This window comes from Adiantum capillus-veneris, chromosome 22, assembly GCF_014529385.1.
Source record: "Adiantum capillus-veneris isolate H3 chromosome 22, ASM1452938v2, whole genome shotgun sequence".
In the NCBI taxonomy this organism is placed as follows: domain Eukaryota; kingdom Viridiplantae; phylum Streptophyta; class Polypodiopsida; order Polypodiales; family Pteridaceae; genus Adiantum; species Adiantum capillus-veneris.
The window spans coordinates 107,668,945-107,691,675 of NC_140952.1; the positions used below are offsets into that span (position 1 = coordinate 107,668,945).

General features: G+C 44.7%; 1 protein-coding gene across 2 annotated transcripts in view; it reads left to right on the forward strand.

The window, feature by feature from the left end:
• The first annotated feature begins 474 nt into the window (after window positions 1-474).
• LOC147429980 (RNA-binding (RRM/RBD/RNP motifs) family protein) overlaps window positions 475-22,731 on the forward strand; it is a 40,852-nt gene continuing 18,595 nt past the window's right edge. The window contains exons 1-7 of one of the 2 annotated variants that reach the window (XR_015185916.1): window positions 475-720; window positions 985-1,056; window positions 1,165-1,404; window positions 1,531-1,612; window positions 1,708-1,863; window positions 2,038-2,187; window positions 2,320-2,526. Coding sequence is in view for 1 of the 2 variants with exons in the window: in XM_086496168.1 (XP_086352294.1) it covers window positions 530-720; window positions 985-1,056; window positions 1,165-1,404; window positions 1,531-1,612; window positions 1,708-1,863; window positions 2,038-2,187; window positions 2,320-2,526 (1,098 nt within the window). In the remaining variant the exon portion in view is untranslated. The remainder of the gene's footprint in view (window positions 721-984; window positions 1,057-1,164; window positions 1,405-1,530; window positions 1,613-1,707; window positions 1,864-2,037; window positions 2,188-2,319; window positions 2,527-22,731) is intronic. The other variant, XM_086496168.1, reaches the window with a different exon arrangement.

Genomic DNA, 22,731 nt, shown 5'->3' on the forward strand with positions numbered 1-22,731 from the left:
CCCAAAAAGAGTAGTAAACTCTAAGAGTGTTGACACACTAACGGAGTGCCCACCATTCTATGTGAAAAGGCTTTACACACTTGTCTTCTTTTTCAAAAGGTTTTTTTTTGTAAAACCGTCACTTTGTCAGCTTGTCGTGTAGCATACTAGTTGAGGTTGTCTATCTCATGCGTTAGGTCTTTGGTTTAAAGGTTTGATGCTCCTAAAGTTTTGGATGCTGTGAAAGCAATACTTTGGTGCAAGTCTCCACCTTTGCACATCCCCCTAATTTGGGTGCGGGCCCCCTATTATGTAAACCCCTAAATCTTTCGCTTTGAAATTCAGCTTACATTTTGAGTGCTTGCTTATAGGGTATAGCCTCAGTGAAAATTGCTATCTCACAAGTTTTTGTGCTAATTGAGCTAATCTCACAATAGCCTTCCAACCATTCACAAGTAGGTTCGAACTCAAGGCCTTTCACGCATTGTTCCCATTGCTCATTATAGCCGTATTTACTACCATTCAGCATACCAAGCGACAGCGTATCGCGATGGCGGAGGTTGCTCCCTCACCACCTCTTCCCATGGAGCAGCAGCTGCGACCGCCTCCCCCTCCTCTGCCTCCTCAAGACTCCCCCACTCTGCTGGTCAAGCATCTCCCTGATGCTCTCCCTCTCGACACTCTCAAGCACCTCTTCTCTCACTATGGTGCCTCCAACATTCGCCCCTGCATCGCTGCCAAGTAGGCTATACTGCATTATTTCTGAGGATGTGTTGATTTATCCTGTGATTTGTTTCCACTTGTCAGATGTACGGGTTTTCTTTGCACGCACGCACGCACGCACGCACGCACGCACGCACGCACGCACGCACACACACACACACACACACACACACACACACACACACACACACACACACACACACAAGTACTTACGCACTTGCTTTGGCTTCACATATATCTAGTTTGATATATGGATTTGTGTGTGGGCTGTCAAATCCTCAGAATGAAGAACTGCGCTTTTGTGGAATTCAAAGAGGAGGCCCAAGCTGCGCGAGCTCAAGCTCAGCTGCACAGGTGAGGAGCGGTTTATAAACTCTGCAGACTTGCATCAATTAAACACGTCTGATTTGCTGACAATCCTAGTCTTAAATATTTTGTTTTGATGTTTTGAAAAGCCAACAGGTTGCGATTTCTAGGGAAAGTTCTTGCAGTAGAGAGAGCAAAGCCATTTACTTCTAAAATTTCAGCAAAGGACCAAACTGAGGCTGCTTCACAATCATCCAACCTAGTCACTTTACATGATGGTCAAAGACTGCCCTCTTCAATGAGCTATTTTGAAACAGGGCCTACTCGTCTGGGGCTGCGCCACGAGCCTATTGCACCAAGTCTCGGCATTGATTATCCCTTTCCCCCTCACCTCGAGTAATAAATTACACCATGACAGTTCTTGCTTCTTTGCGTTTACCTTCCATGTGTTACATTTTGCAAAGCTTACATACAACGATCGTGTTTGGGTTAACACTCCAAGTATTGTTGTTGTACTGACAGATATGCATACCCTCCACCTGATGGTAACATATTAACAAATATTGTGAATGCCCTCATTGCAGTTCCTGGCTTTTACACTCAGGTATCCAGTTGTTTCTATGGCCTTATGTTGTATTTGATCAAATAGCATTCCACTTCCAGCTGATTGGGTCATGTTAACTAGTCTTGAATAAACAGGTGTTACATCTAATGAACAAGATGAATTTACCTGCACCTTTTCGTCCAGCTCTGCCAACTCCTCCACTTCCGCCGCCTCCACCTGAACCAGTTGCCCCTTCATGTCCAGGCAGAGATCTGTCCAGTGACGAGTCAGAGTTAGAGTCTGCAGAAGAGGTCAGCCTTCTTCTGTATCACCATGGATTGTGGAATTCCTTACTTGCACTTCTAATGAGTTCAGTTTGCTTTACGAGGGGTTGAAGCCTTTTCAGAAGTTTAGGTCACTAGATAGATTTTGTGCCATACAAGGCATCCATTTCTGGTGCTCTTGACTAATTTATTTTTCAACAGATGGGTGCAGAGAAGGGTGAAGAAGTAGGTACTCATGAACTGGGCACAAAGAAGAGGAAGAGCAGGGCTAAAGAAGTTGAAGAAGCTAAACCTACATCTTTAGTTCCTGCAGAAAGGCCCTTGATAAAGAAGAACAGACCTGTTCTACAGGTATTTTAAACGAAACCTTGAAACCTTGTAGTGCCACAGCAGCCTTGTTTGTTCAGTTTTTATTTTTGATGGGACACAATACAAAAATCCAAGTATAACTTTGATTTGGCTATTTATGCGGCATTTGTGCAGATCAAAATTACCTCCAAGGGGCATTCGAAAGACCCCATACAATCAGAAGGTGATAAAGTGCCCGAGGAACGTATGAATGATTCCGGTGCTGAAGAAAGTGTTGCTGTAATGGCAGAGTCAACAGAACCAAGGAATGCTGCAACACGGGATGAGCTAATAGCTGGAAGAATGCCTTCAAATGAACTCTTTGCCCTTCCAATGTGCAAGGTATCTACAGTGCTTTGTAACACAGGGTTATTCGATCTCTTTGTGTATATAATCCTACACTGTTAACTTAAGCAGGTGCTAGGTATTTCAACAAGGTGGTTGCTTCTGTCATTTTCTGTTCTTGTTAGTATGAAATACGTGAACCAACGTATGCTGCATACATCGACTTGGAAAAGGCATATGACATAGTACCACACGAGGCAGTTCTTTTTAAAGATGGAACCCATAGGGATTGGAGGCCGATGCTTGAACTATTTCTGAGCCCTGTATCAATCCTCTTAGGTCAGAGTGTGGGTTGGAGCGAAGCTGAGTGGTCAGGTTCAAATCGCTCGTGGCATGCGTCAAGGGTGTACTGCGTCGCCTACTCTCTTCAATATCTCTATCAATGACATCTTAGAAGAGAGTGTGATTCACATTGGGGTGGCTATTCCAAGCCTCCAAAAGATCCAGGGTCTGCTGTTTGCTAATGATTCAGTGCTTTTTGCGGAGTCGAAGAAGGAGTTGCAGGCTAGTTTAGATAGATTGCATAGTTGGGGGAAGAAGGGGGGGATGAAGTTCGGTATGAAATGCCAAGCGACCGTGCTTAACGTGGACCTCGAGGAACTTATTGCCTTTAAACCACACATTGGGTCTGAGGAGATTCAAGTGGCCTAAGAGTATAGATACTTAGACATATCAATAGAGAGTGAGGTTTCAATTGATACTATCCTCAGAGACATAATTGAAGCGCACGCAAGTCTTTATATGCGCATAAGCATTTATTGTGCTCTAAGAAAATCCCGATGTGGTCACGGTTGGCCTTTCTCAAGGTGCGCGTCTTCCCAATGGTTACTTTGGGGACGGAGATTATGGGCGCACATGACATGTGGAAGTTGAACCCATTAGAGACATTGATAGCAACAACTGGAATGAGGTGGATAGTTGGTAAGGCTACGAAGTCAAGTTTTGTGGCAACAATGACTCTTCATTGGGAGTTAGCCCCCTCCGGGGGCAGTACGAGCTTACTGTGCAGGGCAGAGGGTATGAGAGCTTTTACCAGATACGGAATTTTTAAAACTTGGATTGAGGATCTAGTTAACAATATCCTAGGTTGGAACCAATTCAAGAAGTGGACTTGGTGTAAGAGGACAAAGTTTTGGGGAGAGAGGTACATCAACGGCGCTTTTGTCGAGATTGCAATACAGGAGAGCTGGGAGCTATGGGAGCACTCACACCAATGTGTCTCCGTTGATCCTTATATTGAGAGGAAGTATGAGGATTCACATGACTACCTCTTTCGACAGAGACTTGGAAGAACCCCGATGGGATTGGGATGGAAGAGAGTCTTGCTACAGCTAGAGTGCAAAGGATAAGATTGAGCGAATAGAATCTAGAACCTGCCCGCTATGTGGATTGAAAGGTGTAAGGTAAGTCACTCACTCGTTGGTACAATGCCTTGAATTGGACAAGCTTAGAAGTTCTATACGACCCTGTATGGATAATGCTGGACGGCTATTGGAAAACCCAATCGGTGAAGATATCGAAGTGTTACTCTTGGGATGGGAGATTTGTGGAAAGCGATTGCCAGGGTGGGTCGCTCCCGGTGGCGCCCAAATTGGTCATCGTGGACCGTAGCTGAGGAGTACCTATGCGGATAACGTTGCACCATTCTTTGCGGGGCCGTGCTGCGGTACTACAATGCTCTGACCCGTGAAGGTGTCTGAGCTTGCAGGGCTTGTAGTTATTGTGTAACAGACTTGGACACCCCAAGTTGAAAATTTGGCACGACACGCGAGAGAATCACTTAAATACTTTACAAAAATTAATCACAATTCACTTGAGTCGACACGGTTTGGCGTAGTTCTGTGCCCGGAGATATTGTGTCACAAACTATTGACGTGTCAAAGCCCTGAAGAATGGAGCCAACTTGGAGATGCCGGCCGAGGGGTTTAAACCCCAAGAAGAACAAGTAACAGAAGAAGAAGTCCTACCAACTCATGGGGACCCCGTCCGATGGAGCTCCAAGTGACATAAAGGCATTAAAAATAAAGCAGAACACACTCAAAAGACTTGACACATCAAAATATTATGATGTGGCACCTGTACGAACGTTTCGCAATTCGCGGCGGATTTTTAAGAAAATCCCAAAATTTTATCAGAGGCATGCAAAGAATCAATTTGGCTTAATCGACTAGTAACAGATTTGGGAATCAAAGAAGAGATGCTTGTGTTATATTGTGATAGTCAAAGTGCTATACAATTGGCTCGCAATCTAGTTTATCACTCAAAGACAAAGCATATGGATGTGAAGTATCATTTCATCAGGGAAATGCTCGAGGATAAGCAACTTCAGCTTGTCAAAGTTTACACCACAGAAAATCTTGCTGATCTACTTACAAAAGGACTTCCCTCAGAGAGCTTTGCGCATTTTCGCAAGCACTTAGGTGTAGGGTAGTACATCACTTCTCTACATCTCTTGTATATTAGCTTGTATAGTAGCTTCTCTCACACTTAAAGTACCACATTGGACTTAAGTGGAAGGTTGTTGGGGTATAAAGCCCAATGTGGTCGCCCAGGTAAGTGGGCGGGCCGCCAGGTATGTACACATATTCTTTTGTTAAAACCTAATAAGAACTCACTATGCTCTACACATTACAGTAGAGCGAGTTCACCATATCGTCGTGCTCTTCTTCTCGCACTCTCTCTCGCGTCGCACTTCCGCTCGTACTCCTTCAGTAGCTTCAGCTATGCTCTATGGGGTTCAGGTTCGAGAACCCTTTGTGGGTCAGGGTGGGTGGAGAGGTATGGAGAGGCCCTTGGTATCTATGATCTCTCGACTAATTAGAGCCAAGGCCTCCGTGCCACATGAGATCATTAGAGCGTAGTTAGCAGCCCCCCACCAAATGGAGATAGAGGCGCTACCACATCAGACTCCTTTATGCACAGCTTATGGGATACTACTAGAGACAGATATGCCAAATTGGCCCTCGAGTCCTCGATAGTTAGCTTAACAGGGGGACGCATAATGCTGCTATGCGCAAATGTCAACATGAACAGCTTGCCTCCCTTGATGCACCATCGTTGTCTCTCACACAGGTGGAGATTACTAGACTCATCTGCCAGGACCTGACCCAGTTGGACACCAGGACACCAGGAGGACATGGATAGAGCCCTTGATGCACAATTGCTGTCCCTTACATGGATGGAGATTACTACTCATTTGCCAAGACCTTACATTGATGCACCATCGCTCTCTTCCCTCTCTGGCACTCTTCAGCGCACAGATTGCAGAGGAGGTGCTCCCCGGCTGTTGTACTTTGCAAATTAGGAGTAATATAAAGAAATACCGAAAGGGGCGCCAAGGTTTGGGGCCAATACTCTCTGGGGTGGAATTCCGCCACTCCGTGTCGCGTGTCGTTTCTCTCTCAGTTCAGTTGTTATTGAAGTACTAAAAGTGTGTTCAGTTTGTTCTTTTCTATTGGCACGTGGTGCCCGTCTTGTGACAGTGGTATCAGAGCATCAGGCATGTGCTTTTCTGAAAGCATATCGGTCCCACCAAAGAGCAGACATAGCAAGGTGGCGCTTCGAAAGTTCATTGGAAATTTTAGCTTCGTGCTTCGACCTCGGACTTACTAGCCTCTGACCTCGGATTTATTAGCCACTCCCACCCTTACTTCATCGCACATCGGGCGCGCTCCTGTCTTTACCGCTCATGTCTTACAAGGCATAAGCCATTAAGATCACTTGCAAGAGAAGGATTCAAGATTTGTTTCGAGCTGCCATTTTTCTTAGAGACAGTACCATGCAGATGCTGATAGCTACCAAGCAGCATACTCCAAGTACTTGGCAAGTTTTCAAGAAAATTTTTGCCCGAAGTTATATGGTTTCTGACATCTTCCTTTGGAGTGCAACTTCTGGCAGAGTGGGGTATCCTGAAATGCTTGCCATGGAAACCCTAGTAGATTATAACTTGAAGTTTCTTGACATCTCCCAGTAAATGTCTCTTCACGAGCAGATGACCTTGGAGGTTTAGTGCGACTGCTATCTTGGGACTACCATCGTCGTCAAAGAAACACTGTTTGTCCAAGAGTTGATGGACCGTGCTGTGCTCGGCTACGACCCTATGGAATGAAATTAACCCTATATTTTTGGTGCAGGTTTCAGGATGGAAAGTCAATCGACTTTTCGAGCTTGATTGATGTCGAGATTGCTTTCTAAGTTTCAAATTGACTTGTTTGGTGATCCTGTTTGAAATTTGTTTGAAATGGATGGTATCTGTTTTGAACCTGTCTTGGTGCCGATTTGAATTGTTTGACTTTGGTTTGATACTGGTTTCAATGATTGGTGATTTTACTCCCGAGTGGAGTAGTGAGAAATGATGTTTGAGAATGCTTGTTCATACTCATGGCCTGGACCCTTGTTGTTATTTACGGGGGGAGTTGTTGTTGTGACTCTCGGCCCGAACCTGGATGGTTATGCGGGAGGAGTATTAAGAAGTCTGAGCAGTGGTTACTCTCAGCACCTCCAAACGACGCAGGCTACGGTCTGGGGGGCGTTTGGTTGTAAAAGGCCTCTATATCTCATGGCCCGGACCTTTTTATGTTATTTGCGGGAGGAGTGATGAGGGAGTCGTTGAACAGCTCATGGCCCGGACCTGGATGGTTATTTGCGGGGGGAGTGTTCATCGACAACTTTATGTTTCTATGTCTTGTAACATGCATATGTAAGCATTTGTGTTGCATTATGATGTGCCAACCACTGAATATTCCTAATTGGATGAGATTGCCTGGCTATGTAATTTTAGTGCATCAAGACACCCATGGAAGATCAGGGCGATCTAGGTGTGATGGCTAATTTTACTACGTCGGAATATCAAGTTCCAATCTGGACGAAAGGAAAAGCTAACTCCTTGATCAAAAGAGCCGAAAGGAGAAGCTAATTCCTTAACAAAAAGAGCAAACTGATTGTCCCTCGGAAATTTTGAGCTAACTTGAGGAGTTTTGCAGATATGCTGTAATCGCGATTACTCTCTTTCAAGAAGGGGAGATGTCACAAACTATTGACGTATCAAAGCCCTGAAGAATGGAGCCAACTTGCAGATGCCGGCCGAGGGGCCTAAAACCTAAGAAGAAGAAGTAACAGAAGAAGAAGTCCTACCAACTTATCGGGACTCCGTTTGATGGAGCCCCAAGTGACATAAAGGCATTAAAAATTAAGTAGAACACACTCAAAAGACTTGGCACATCAAAATATGATGATGTGGCACCTATACGGACGTTCCGCAATTCGCGGCGGATTTTTAGGAAAATCCCGAAATTTTAGGAAAGTGTTTTTTTGGGGTCAGCTATTCGTATTCGATGCTTTTGGGCTTTGGGCCTTTAAATATGAGCTTTGGGGGCCCTCTCTGGCACTCCCCTCTCTGGCACTCTTCAGCGCGCAGATTGCAGAGGAGGTGCTCCCCGGCTGATGTACTTTGCGAATCAGCAGTAATATAAAGAAATACCGAAAGGGGAGCCAAGGTTTGGGGCCAATACCCTCTGGGGTGGAATTCGATCACTTCGTGTCGCGTGTTGTTTCTCTCTCTCAGTTCAGTTGTTATTGAAGTGCTAAAAGTCTGTTCAGTCTGTTCTTTTCTATTGGCACGTGGTGCCCGTCTTGTGATGTATTGGCCCCAACATTTGGCGCCCCTTTTGGTATTTATTTTTATATTAATGCTTGAGCAAAGTACAAAGAACGAAGGTCCTCTCTGCTCAGTTGCTTGTCAACAGACTGAGGGAAAAGAGTGGCCTTGGGTTCTTATTTAAAGGCCCTTGGACTCAAAATCAAAAGAAATTACATGAAAGGTTGCTAACTCAAAAGCAATTGGCCCAAAAGCAACCAACGTGAATCGTGAAATTTCGTACTGCTTGCCACGTGGCACAGCTAGCGCAAAACACAGAGATCCGTGCTGTTGCAAGCATGTCAGTGTAATCTGCGAAAATCTGTACTGTCGTCCACGTTGGTAGCTCCAAGGTCATCAATCAGCTTCTGCAGCTTTTGTTCTGAGCTGCCACGTCATCAGTTTGTGACATACCCCCCTCTGGAAAGAATTGTAATTGTCCTCGATTACGTCTACAAAATTAAACACTAAGCCATAAACCAGTTCAGTAGACACCGACTCTAAGTACCGACGAACTAGATGACACAAGCATAGTTACCCGGAACGCGGAACGGGAACGGCGACGGGATCCCCGCGGAACGGGGGAACGGCTAGGGGTCCGGAACAGGAACGGCGCGGAACGGGAGGTTAAAAAACACCCAAATAGTGCATTTTTTGGCTCCTTGTGTTTAAATACAAGGAGTATTAGAGTGCTTTGACTCTAATACTCACAAAAAACTCGTTTTGAAGACCATTTAACCTTGCTATGACTAGATGAAGATGAGAGAGAGAGCTTGAGAGACTGAGAGGGAGAGACTCGAGAGAGTGAGAGGGAGAGGGAGAGATTTGAGAGAGTGGGAGGGAGAGGAAGAGAGCTTGAAGGCTTGAAGCCTTGAGCCTTGAGAGAGTGAGTCTTGAGAGGGAGAGATCTTGAGAGTGTGAGAGGGAGAGAGCTTGACCCTTGAGGATTAGCTTGTGGAGAGAAAGGGGGAGGGGGGTGCATTTTATGAGTCCTTGAGGCCTTCCACACTTCAAAAAGAAGCCCAAACATTTACTTCAATTTTTCCAATTTTTGCCAAATTTGTTTGTAGCCGTTGGCCGTTCCAGGGGCATTCCGGAACATTCCGGGGGCGTTCCGGAACGTTCCGGAACAACCATTCCGGTTTGCACTGGCCACCTAGAACGTTAGACGTTCCGAGACATTTCGGAACGTTCGGGAAGGGAACTGCCCCCTGGAACGCCGGAACGGGGGCTAGGGGGCGTTCCCCGGTAACTCTGGACACAAGTCCAGCACTTGCACAAAGACTACAGTCAGTGAACATCAAATCACATTCAAATCAAATCACATAGAATCTATCCAGATCTTAGGACCATGATTCTGGGCAACGTATTTAGCAATCGCATCTAGATCCACATAGACCTCACTGATGTTGGATTAACTAATTATTATTGGGATCTTGTCGATAGATTTCTCAAGACCGAAATGCTACAATCATTTCGTCTCTCATTCCGTCTGTCAAGCACACAATCATATGAGTGAGTATTCAAAAATTAGATTCATTTCCGGAAATTCCAATTCATCAATCACACATTGAGTTTATACTGAACAAAGTGTTTCAATCATACAGTCTAGTCATCTTATCACTGTGTAGCCATCTCATCCCTCGGGAACTCTTGATGCGCTTACCACAGTATCATTCAATCATTCATCATGAATCATCAGCATCATTCAAAATTCATGATTCTTACCTTGAATCGTGATGGTGTTCATTCTGTAGCTGTCATTGCTCCCAATTGCATTCATATGCAAATTCGTCATCATCTCATTCTCGATTTCATATGTTATCTGTTCACAAATAACCAAATCTTCCAAACATATTCATTTCATACATAAATTAGAGTCATCTTCGGGAATTCCTATTTAAAAATTATTCATTCATAAAGTCATAAAGAAAAATACTATAAGCTCATCAGTATCTTTTTCAATTTTCTATCCAGTATCTGTTCTGAGCGAGTATCTCCTCGCCGAGTTCTATTTCAGTCTATCAGTTGTTCTCATTCTTGTGCCTTTTTGAGGCATCGGGCAAATATATATCCTTGTTCCCCACACTTCGTTGTTTTGAGATATTCGTCTTTTTGTTCTCTGTCAGTCGGGGACGTGCATCTTTCGTAGCTCTTCTTCTGTCATCATTCATCGAAAGTTGTTATGTTGGATAAATCAAATTACTTGAATGCATAGCAAACCCTTGCTTAGCATGTCCCATCAGTTGCTGTATGGACTAGGATTTTTGTAATAAGCAGTAGTCTCAAAGCTCTGTGAGAAGTCCACAACAAAAATGCTCAATTTGCTGCTTAAAACTTGAGTGCGCGTGTGCAGAATCGTGTGTGTGAGAGAGAGAGAGAGAGAGAGAGAGAGAGAGAGAGAGAGAGAGAGAGAGAGAGAGAGAGAGATGCATTATCGTCCACGGAGGTCAAATATGACCTATGGGACCAAGAAAACATACATGGTTGGACCTCTTACTAGAGGAGTACATGGAGAATCATGGCTAAGGTGGATACAACAAAATTTGTGACATATGTCATTTGGGGGAGAGAGAGAGAGAGAGAGAGAGAGAGAGAGAGAGAGAGAGAGAGAGAGAGGACCACAAACGCTATGTGTGGGAAAGGGGCGATCAACCCTCCACTGACTACCAAAGCAAGAGAACCTCAGTACAACAGATGATGGAAGTGGGTACCCTCCTGGCACCTATAAATAGGTGCCCAAGGGGAGGTAGGGAAAGGCTTGATAAAAATCCTCACGACCCAATAGAAAAATAATATATGGAAATATATGAGGGTGCCCAGACAAGGGTGGGCGGCCGGCCCCAAACTGTGGCGGTCGGACCAGGAGCAACCTAGACTATGGGTGGCCAGCCCAGAGACATACTAGCTGTACAAGTATGCCCTAGACTTGTGAAGCAGCAGAGTGATGTAAGTCTAACACCCCCTCTCAGCACCTGATGCTGAACAAACCGCATGAAGCCGAAGATGTGAGGCAAATGATGAAGATGTCTGCTGCGATGTCCACTGAAGGACAATACTCCAGCGAACTCCGCGAGTGTAGCAGCAGTCTGGGGTGTCATGATTGTGACTATGTTTAGTATTACATCTACTCCTTGTTGCAGATACGCAAAGTGCCATGCCAAGGAGAACCCCTTCGCTTGGATGGTCATGACCCCTCGCTCAAGAGACGTGCCTCTTCACCAAAAGCCACACTCCTTCGACGACTGGTCACACCACTTCGCTCTACGGTTGCGACGCTTCGCCCAATAATTGCAACTCTTCGCCAAAAGGATGCGTCTTTACGTCTAAAGTCGCGTCTCTTCACCATGAGACGCGTCTTTTCATTTGTGACTCTTCGTCTCCTATATAAGGAGCCTATTGTACTCAGTTTCAATAAATCAAACACCGAGTCTTTTGAGTCTTGTTTCTGAGTTCAGGTCAAGTTTCTTAAGTCTTAATCACGAGTTTAAGTACTTAATTAAGGATTGGTACCTAGAATCCTTACAGTGGTATCAAAGCAAATTTTTTTCCCGGGACCTGAAGGTTGTGAGCCTCTCACCCTTGCCGCTACACTCTACCCCCTTCCCGGAATTGTATGGGAGCAGAAGAAAGTTGGTACACACACGCATACGTGTATAAGATAACATGAATTTTTCTGTTCCAATTCTATAAATAAAGAACAGAACACAGATGTGTGTCGGCTACGTACCCGATGCATTTCGAGAACCCATCTGTTGGTGCCTCTTCACGGCGCACGCACCCTTTTCTCGGGTAGTACCCCTCGCCCTTCCCCAAAGTGACATGCCATTGTGCACAAGTGCTGGATTATTGAAATTGACGAATTGCTGAATCGCTGGCTGAATTGAACCTTTGCGCTCGCACCTCTTCATGTGAAAGGACACCATGGCACCTCTTCACAAAAGGGCACCCCTCCACTTTCGTGGCACCCCTTCCCAGAGGATTACACCCTTTCACAAGCGTTGGCTGAATTTTTGGAAACGTTGCTGAATTTTGAAACACAGGCTGCATTTCCACTCATGCTCGCACCTCTTGGCGCATAACATGCCGGCTGAATTGTCTCCACATGCCTCTTCACCAAGCGTGCCTTTAGCCTGGCGCCTCCTCACCAATCGCTGAAGTCTTTACACTGGCAGCTTTTCGTAACATGTCTACGCAGGTCAATTATACAAGGCAGCGCATGGTTTTTTTAAATTAAAATCCACTTATAAGCCAACGCAAGTTTTTATTAAACCCAATGAGGACGCCCAACTTGGCCGGCCAATCCGCAAAATTTACCCAGTTTTTAAAAAACCCATGTAAATTGACTCACATTAATTGTAGGGCCATTTGAACACACCCTTTCAATTGGCCATTAAACAAAAATGAAAAAGTTAAAACAAACATAAAAAACAAAGAAAGCCAGCAATTTCAGGATTCAAACACTGTCTCTCTCCTGCTTGCTTCTGGCGCTGGCAAATTTCTCGCGTGTGCGACATGGCCGACGACGACTATGTACACCTAAGCTTCCTCTCGTACATAGACGCAAGTCCGGAAGAAATCTTACCCGAAAACCCTCTTGCACGTGAGGTGATCGTGATTCTGGACATTCCGAACCCGAGGTTATCATAATTCCCGATTTCTCGACTCCAAAGCCGAAACCTGTTCCAGAGGTAGTTTCCGCTCCTAAAGTATTAGTTCTTAAGCTTATTCGGAGAAACAGTTACTTTCGCTGAGGAGTCGGCATGAATGGATCACAAGATGGCGACGACAATATTTTACCCGAGGATCCGATAGCAGTTCTCAAAAAGCAGATAGAAGCAATTTCAACAAGTCCCGTATCGATTCACACTCGCTTGGATCAGATGCAAATACAAACCTCTTCTAGAAGTCACCCAATTACTTCTTGGACTATACATGAATCTTCTTCCGACGCTTCAGTGGTCGACCAGGAAGAACCACTCAAATCAAAGGCTTCGGAACTCAAATTTTCTCACCCAAAGCATGGTTTCTCAGAGACAACTAGACACAAAGTACGTTCGTGCGAACAACAAAAGTCTCAGCATGAATATTCTTGGAAATGCTACAGTTCTAAGCAACCAACTTCTTATTGGAATCGTCAGCAACAGAAGTAGCAATATGAAGCTTCCATAGGATCATCAACGATATCAAGATGGGCTTACTTAGTGGCACATATATCCGACCCTAGTCGAGTACTCGGTCGTGAATGCTGCGACGTTGGACAAGTTCCCCCTCTTGAGCCATGCCCTACATTTAAGTCTTTCTTGGCTAATGGTGGTAAAGTTGAAGATTTATTGATCCTTTCCTTGTGCAAGAGGATCATTGAGAGGTCTAAGAGGCAACAACTCCCTCGACCTCCCCCTTCTCAATTGGAAGCCTTAATACCCGCTGAAACAATTGAAGATTCAAAAGATTTTGGTTCTTGTGTGACAATGGACAAGCACAAAACCCCTTCTTTGGCCGTGACCCAAGCAGAAAAACTCGCCTCGTCACCGCCCTTGCAGATTAAAGTCTCTCTCTCTCTCTAAACAGATACCAGATGCTATGGTGAATAATAATCCTTCAAACTTGAAGACTTGAGTCCTTGCCTTCAGGTTCAAAGGATAAATCAGCTGGAGACTCTTGCAGCATGACTTTAGTTGCTGCAATTAAATCTTTGGACACAACTTGTTCCAGTGATAAACCTTTACAGATGGAAATACCTCCAAACACTACTCTGTCTAAATCTACGACATCCCTTCAAGAGGATTTTACTGTTCCAGATAAACCAATGGAATACCTTACAGCTTTTCAACCAGTGGTCATCACTCAACAGAAAACTCAAGTCAGTTTATCAATAGTTTCACTTGAAGCAGATAAAAATTCAATCTTTTCTTGGACAAAGCTCAAAGTTAAAAATGACTTTGACAAAGGCACTAATCAAGTTGCAGATGTGATACTCACACTTTTGATATGATCAGTTTACATTCTCGAAAAATAGTTATGGTCAATAACATTGCCATGACATGGGACTTAACAGAAAGAGCTTTGGATACAGAAGCACTACAAAAATATATTTCCTTCTCTCGGAGTTTTCTTCAATTACCTTGGGTTTTATTTAAAGAGGGAGGGAATGTCACGATTGTGACTATGTTACAGTATTACACCTACTACTAGTTGCAGATACGCGAAGTGCCATGCCAAGGAGAACCCCTACGCTTGGATGGCATGACCCTTCGCTCAAGAGACGTGCCTCTTCGCCAAAAGCCACACTCCTTCGACGACTGGTCTCACCCCTTCGCTCTACGGTTGCGACTCTTCGCCCAATGGTTGCAGCTCTTCGCCGAAAGGATGTGTCTTTACGTCTAAAGTCGCGTTCTTCACCATGAGACGTTTCTTTTCGTTTGTGACTCTTCATCTCCTATATAAGGAGTCTATTGTACTCAGTTTCAATAAATCAAAGACAAAGTCTTCTGAGTCTTGTTTCAGAGTTCAGTTCAAGTTTCTTAAGTCTTACTCATGAGTTTAAGTACTTAATTTAGTACCTAGAATCCTTACATGGGGTGTCACGACCTACGGGAGATCTTCATGGTAAAGTGCCGTCACGAGTAGTGTAGCAAACTGCTGTACTCCGCCGATACAGTGTGAAGATACTGCGTGAAGGTCCCAAAGTGAGTGTGAAAACAACTCCTTGTCGTGAAAGAAGTGCCAATACACCTGCAAATGTCCTGCCTAATAGGATCTGCGGTGTCTGTAGTCAAACGTCTAGAGAAAATGGAGAAGCCCAGGAACCGTCATGAGAATGACCGGAAGCCTGTCAATGCATGAATTTGCAACCCAGTGTGCCCAGGTGGCTAAGCTGTGTAAAACTCCAAGAAGGCCAGATGTAGTAATCTGTGCCATAAACTCAGTAGAAGGCTCTCCAGGCGAGTGTAGGCTGCTAACTTGAGTGCACAAGGGTAGCGTGTGACTGAAAATGCAGCAAGTTCTCAAAAACGCAAATCTGCTAGCAAAAACGGAAGGCTGATCTTGGCTTCTTGGGTGTGATCTGTTGGTAGGGAGGTAGTGCCTGCAGTAGGTACGCAGATTCGGGCCGGCAGATTCAAAAACGCTAGGCTTCTCTGCGGCTGAAAAACGCTAGGCTGTTCTACAACTTTCCTGCGATGAAAGTCTGCAGAGATGCTAGCGCTAGGCCTGCACAGTGAAAACACTGGCTGTTGAAGCTTGGGAGAGTACCTGTTGCTCGAAGGTGCGCCTTGGAACATGGTAGAGCCTGAAGTTGCTGATACCATGTGTACTGGGGATCGATTCCATGTGAAAGTGCGCGTGTGCGGAAGCGTGAGAGAGGAGAGAGAGAGAGACAGTAGACTACAAACGCTATGTGTAGGAAAGGGGGCGATGAGCCCCCCATTGACTACCAGAGCAAGAGAACCTCAATACAACAGATGAGGGAAGTGGGTACCCCCTGGCCCTATAAATAGGTGCCCAAGGGGAGGTAGGACAAGGCCTGATAAAAATCCCCACGACCCAACATAAAAATGATGTATGGAAATATATGACGGCGCCCGGCCCCAAACTCAGGCGGCCGGGGACCAGGAGCAACCTAGACTATGGGTGGCCATCCAGAGACATACTAGCCGTACAAGTATGTCCTAGACCTGTGGAGCAGCAGAGTGATGTAAATCTAACAAATCTGATCTTTTTAAAAGGTGAAGCGGGTAGAAAAACATTTCAAAGTCTCCCGCAATAAGTATCCAGAGTACTGCCTTTGCCATCCGAAGGTGATTCCAGGCGATAATCTTGAGTGAGCCACGAGGAAATAAAAAGTCTCTTGAACTTTAGCCACTTTGTCGGTGCTTCTTTTTGTAACAAAAGAGTGGACCACCATGTCCATGCATTTCCTTTCAAATAGGATGCTGCCCTTCTAATGTTGGAGTGCTCTGAATAGCGGCCTCTAGGAAAAGCTATGTTAAACTGTTGAATAAAAGCGAGGGCCTTGTGCGCATCTCAAAACCTAAAAGGTATCAAATTTTATTTCTTGTCCACCCTCCTTGAATTCTTTGGTCTTCTTGCTCTTATCTTCGAGAAAGTCATATTGATTGGCTCTATAAAAGTGCTTCCTCTTTTAATAAAACATTTGTCATTAGAGTCTGAGCGCTCAGAAGAGGATGAATCCTCCTTACAACTGTCAGAAAATTTTCGAGATCTGCAGTGCGATCTGCTTTTCTTGGCCGCCTTCTTTTTCTTTCCATGTCTTTGGTTCTTCTGTCGTTTCTTGCCCTTTCTGTCCTCATCATTGGAATCAAAAGAGGAAGAGTTGCGGGAATTGTTAGAAGATGATGAGGACGAACTAGACACACCCTCAAAGCGTACACGCTTCTTGGCTTTTCGTGCATTTGGAAAAGAAGACTGTCGACCCAAATAACCAGAGTAATTTGTTCCCTTGCTACGTCTTTTTGCATGCTTCATGGTCTTCAATTTGTGGTCGACTTCTCGTTCGATCACATCGTCAAGTTCATCTTCACTGTATATTCGTGTGTGGACTTTATTGGTGAATCGATGGCTACGCCATCAGGAATGCATCTCATTAATCGGATGCATCAACGTGCTGTTGACGCTGCATCTCCATTCGTTCATACTCTGTAGGCTGAGGAGGCCCGTACCCTTGTTCTGATCGCCCATTTGAATTTCCCATACCTTTAACCGATCCGGAATTGTCGGGTGGGTTCGTCTGATTCTTGCGGGATTTGTCACTTGAATCCATGTGTGTCACGGTAAAAGGATCAGATTTCCTGGTGGAAGGAAAATCGATTGAGCTTTGATACCACTGTAACAGACTTGGACACCCCAAGTCGGAAATCTGGCACCACACTCGAGAGAATCACTCAAAATACTCCACAAAACTTAATCACCATTCACTTGAGTCGACACGACTCGGCGTAGTTCCGTGACCAGAGGTATTGGCCCCAAAATTTGGCGCCTCTTTCGGTATTTATTTTTATATTAATACTTGAGCAAAGTACAAAGACCGAGGGTCCTCTCTACTCAGTTGCTCGTCAGTAGACTGAGGGAAAAGAGTGGCCTTGTGTTCTTATTTAAAGACCCTTGGCCTCAAAATCAAAAGCAATTACCTATATACATATATATATACAGAGAAAGAGAGAGAGATAGATAGATAGGTAGCTCTATTATCGTCCTCGGAGGTCAAATATGACCTATGGGACCAAATGAACATGTCACATGTGGTGTGAGTGGAGATCATAAGTGACTATCGATGCTAAAAAATGGCTGAAATGAGCGTCGCAATAGAGAGTCCACATCGTGGTTGGGAGAGGAAGGTATGTAGGGAGAGCTCATGGCTGAATATATATGGGGAAAAGAGGACCTAATGTGGTCAAAAGCTGAGCACTCAAGTAGTGTGTGGTACTCACTCTCTCGCACGTGACGAGGGCATAAGGTGCAAAGTCGATGAGACTCCTCGCTAGTGCCCCAATGTCCTGTCTCGCAGCGTAGAGAATGGGAGTCAAGACGAATGGAGGCAATGGTGCGGATCGCACTCAACGGGATGGGCTCAAGGATGTAGGGATGGGTTCGGTTACCTCGTTCAAAGAAGAAGAGAGATTTTTAGTTTGGGGCAACGTGTGTGGTGTAATGGTTGAAGCGAGAACCTCCGGATTTCTCCCAAGCCGTGATACATTGGCGTTGTAAAAAGGCCTCATTAACTTGGGAGTCGATCGACGCATCCTTGACCAAGTGACATGCATCCCATCTTCCAAACCATTTCTTGATGTCAAGCATCCACCCCGAACTTAGTATTTTGCTCTTGCATGTCTTTTGGACCTTTTGACTTGCTTCATATGCGATTCTAGGAAGTCGATACAAAGGGCTACGTTGGGTCTTAAGCATGTACTCCACAACCCTTTGCATGCCCAAGACCTCAATGGGAAGCGATCCGGACTCAAGAAGTAAGAGCATGTAGGGTGTTTGTGTCTTGACTTGAGAATGTTGGTGAGAAAACGCTTTTGGACATTCTCAAACTCTTTCCAAGTAGACTTTCTGATGCTTCCACCCCACACCTCCACTCCATAAAGAAGCACCGGTGTCACCAATGTGTCAAAGAGGTACTTTTTGAGAGCCCAACACTTGATTTCTCCAGCATTGCACATGTTCTCAAATGCATAATAAGCCCTCTTTCCCGCTTCCAAGCGACGCATTGCACAATCCTTCCATTTATGATTGGATGGAATCCAAGGCCAAGGTACTTGAAGTGATCTACCACTTCAAGTTGTTCATTGTTGTATACAATGCATGGATTTTCATCATTGAGGGTCCATTTAATCATGCTATGTAGGCAAAAGCGTTCCAAGACACTCGTAAGCTTTTGTGCATCTTCTAAGGTATGTGCCAAGAGCACTACATCATCGGCATAAAGCAAAAGCATGATCACCGCATTTCCGATCTTAACCTCTTCTATGTCTTCTTGCTGCATAAAATCAAGAATCATGCATTCCAATTCATCAATGAGTAGCCCAAAGAGGGTTGGGGAAAGTGGGCATCCTTGTTTGACACCAACGGTGCTTGCAAAAAATTTTGAAATTCCATCTCCCATACGTAGTCGACATAGTACTTTTTGGTAGATGTGAAAGATTGCATGCATAAATTCTCTCGGCACTTGAAGGCTTTGCATACGTCTTCAAAGATTTCCTCGCGGTACCATGCCAAAAGCTTTCTTGAAATCCACAAAGCAACGATATAACTTTTTTCCTTTCAATCGAGACACTTCCATAAGAACTCGAAGAGTGACAAGGTGATCAGTAGTGCTATGATGCTTTCGAAAACCTGCTTGGCCAAGCGCACATTTGCCATTCTTTTCAGCCCATTCACTTATCTTCATCTCCATGATACATCCAAATAATTTTGCCATCAAAGAACTAACCATTATAGTGCAATAGTTGTTCACATTGTTTACATTTCCTCCTTTGTGCAAAGGTTTGATCCAATTTTCACTCCAATCATGAGGCATGCCATGCTGAAGTGCAAGGTTGAACATATCGCATATCCAATATCTTGTTTTCTTGCTTGTCCATTTAATCATTTGAGTCTTGACACCTTGAAGGTCCCCTGTCTTGCAAGTAGCAAGTTTCTCAAGCGTGCGGCATACATCTTCAATGGTAAAGAAGGGAGGCATAAATGGAAGGGAGCTACAACACTCCATCTTATCAACATTGGGTTGCTCATAGAGGTTCTTGCAATGCATATACATATCCTCAAGAGTCAAGTCACCAAAGCTCTCAACGCGCTTGCCTTTTACATTTTGCGAAAACTTGCCACATGCATGTGCTTTCTCTTGCGCTAAAAGAAGTTGTTTTTTGACTTCCCACCTACTTCTCTTCTTTTGAAAAAGTGCTTTGTATGTGTGTAAACATTCCAAGTAAACTTCTTTGTCTTTGCTTTCATCCAATCTTAGTAAGTGTTTTCGGGCTTGACTGCATTCCATGTCAAACCATTTCTTCTTGGTGCTACCCTTCTTAGACCTTTTGCAAGACATTTGTTTCACCAAAAAGCATTCCATCTGTTAGGTGCAGCGGAATGAATGTTTGAACTTTGCTCAAGATGAGTGCTCCGAACTGTGTTCAAGGTTCCTTTTATTCTTAGGGAAGGGAGAGCCTTCCGTTCCTAATGAGAGAGTGCAATGATCACAAACAAAGTGAATGGACACTGTGCGTGCAGTGTATGAGACTGAGAGATAGAGAGAGAAGAGAAATACGACACCAGAGACTGTTGTAAAACCCTCCTCCGAAGGCCCCACTCTCGTCGGCGAGAGTGGTCTACTTATGATTGCACAAACTGGTACAAACTGTATGCATGAGACTGATGCAAGTCTAGGCTATGTCGACGATGATGACGGGGACGACGAGACCCACCTAAGGGCTGAAATCTACAATCTTTTATCTGCTGTCCAAAAACGCTATGGGCTGAAATCTGAGGTCCTGCTACTACTGTTCAAAAATGCTAATGGCTGAATTCTGATGCGACGGAAAAACACTGATTCGGCTTGTCTAAAACGGTGATTTCCCGCGGGTCTTTATGGCTGAAAATTGCACTTCGTGTAGGCTGAAAACTGATGGTCCTTAGGCTGAATCTGGGACTGCTTCCTTGCTGAAAATCGCCAGGACTGAAGACTGTAAAGGCTGAAATCTGCAAATGCTGGGATATCCAAAAAGGCTAGGGGTGTAGCTCTTCAAAAACGCTAGCTGCCAGGTATGTGTGGCGATGACCTCCTTGATGGAAAACGCCAAGGTGCTGCAGTGCTAGGTGATGATGCTTGGAAACGCTAGGTTGAGGCTGTGGATGGCGATGGTTATCTGATACAGAAACGCTAGGAGAGAGAAGGTCCTTGCTTGGAGGAAAATCCACCAAGTGTCTTGCTTGAGAAGTTGCCTGCTGAGCTTGGCTCCTGTTGCCTCTTCTGCCAATTAGTGCTAACCTAGGTTTGCTTATATACAAACTTACTCAATTTGCCCTACCTACTTTCCAACAAAAGTCACTTAAAAATAATAAGTGAAAAATGTCAAAAATACGGAAAATAGGTTCAATGCACTGGAAAATTCTCCTGAAAGATTTTGATGGGAATGCTTATGATCATGCTGTGTGCAACCAGAGGATATGTATCTACACTAAGTGACTGGACATGCACGGTTTACGAATAGACTCACAAAAGTGCCAGATCACTTCTAAATCTAGACTGACTGGACTGACTGAACCCTTGTCGTGCTGTAGCTTGTCCATGGACACATAGGGTTGGATGTGTCACGTGACATCCCCTCCTTTTCAAAGTGAGGTACTGGTACCGAACTGTATGGCGTCGAGGGAGATCGCAACTAGCATCCAGAATCCTGGAAGGGACTCTTCGCCGGCCCACTCTGATGTGTGGGTCGTGCGGTACTTGAACTTCATAAAGGTCTGCAATGCTTGCTTCTTTGGGCCGCGCCGAAAGCGACACAAAGTCTTCTGGGACTCCTTCGATGCTTCAACTTCGTCGAGAGTCATGCTTCTTTCTTCGTCAAGAATCTCCATGGTTGAAAATTCCTGAAACCACTTTCAACACAAAAACATGAACATACCCATTCTATGTAAAGTGAGTGGAAAAAATCTCGTCTTCCTAAAAGATTGTGCATGCAATGTAGATGAACAAAGAGACGGAGTGTCAAACCGTTCACCACACACACGCAAACAATGAGATTGAATCTGTCTCTTTTGATCTAAAGCAATCAACTGTGGCAATTCACAACGGAAATGCCCATGCTTGGTGCTCATACTTTCATGTGCTCTTTCTTTAAATGTGTCATGCCAAGGGAGAGACATGGAATGTGACTTCCTTGAATGCATACTTTTCAGCTTTTCACGAATAATCCGCATACATTCGTGCTCATTCATGAGTGAAATGTGCTCACCGTACACTATGTCATGCCTAGGAAAAGGGATCACATAAAGACGCTGACTAAAATACAGGAAACGATCATGAATGAAACACTCTAACAATGCGTGCGTACTAATCATGCGAACACATAATACTTCCTGTAAGGGTTCTTTGGACCTAGGCTCGAGAGCCAAGATCGGTTCTTCTTGAGGGGGTTCTTTGGACCTAGGCTCGAGAGCCAAGATCGATCGTTCGTGATTGATCGAATCTGCAACGAGGGTAGCTTCGCTAGAAAAAGCATCAACTAACACATCATCCTTGTGAACAATCACATCATCTTCATGCAACTCATCATGCTTGAGAGAAATCACATCTTGATCATGCAAATCATCATGCTTGTGAGAAATCACATCTTGATCATGCAAATCATCATGCTCATTATTATCATGCAATCATCATGCAAATCATTGGCATTCAATTCATCATGCAAATCCTGTGTGTCATGCTTTGGAGAAGAAGAGACTGAGAGAGTCTCCTTTTCATGAATCTCTTGCATCTGTGCCTGAACTTGAGAAAAGAGTTGCAAGAACTCTTTCATGTGTCGATCGCTCTGTTCTTGTCTTGCTTTGGCTTCGTGATGTATGGCTACCACTCTTTCTTCGTGTTCACGCTCTATTTCTGCGTTTCTTTCTTCGCGTTCTAACTTCCTTTCCATAAACATCTGCTCCAACTCCTCCATAGGAGTTAGTGCAATCCTTGGCGTAGATGGGGAAGGGGGAGGGTCGGAAAAACCTCCTGGTGGGGAAAATTCTTCTTCGCCTCTCTCATGCTCATCACCTCCAAGCGAAGTATCCATTCCGCTTCGAGTGATGACCATCCACTGAAGTCGTGGGTTCTTGTGGTCTTGGGTTCTTAAGTTCACGAGGAACTTGGGTTCTTGCGGGTCTTGGGTTCTTGCGGTGCTTGAGTTCTCGAGGGTCTCGAGGGTCTTGACGTTCTTGAGGTTCTTGATGTTTTCTTTCGCTTGCAATCTGTGTTTGAGAAGGATCTTCTCTTCACCCGAGTTTTGCTCTTTTCCGCGGGCGCACCCCTTGGCGGCCTTGCGCTCACACCAAGGTTGTTTTTTCCC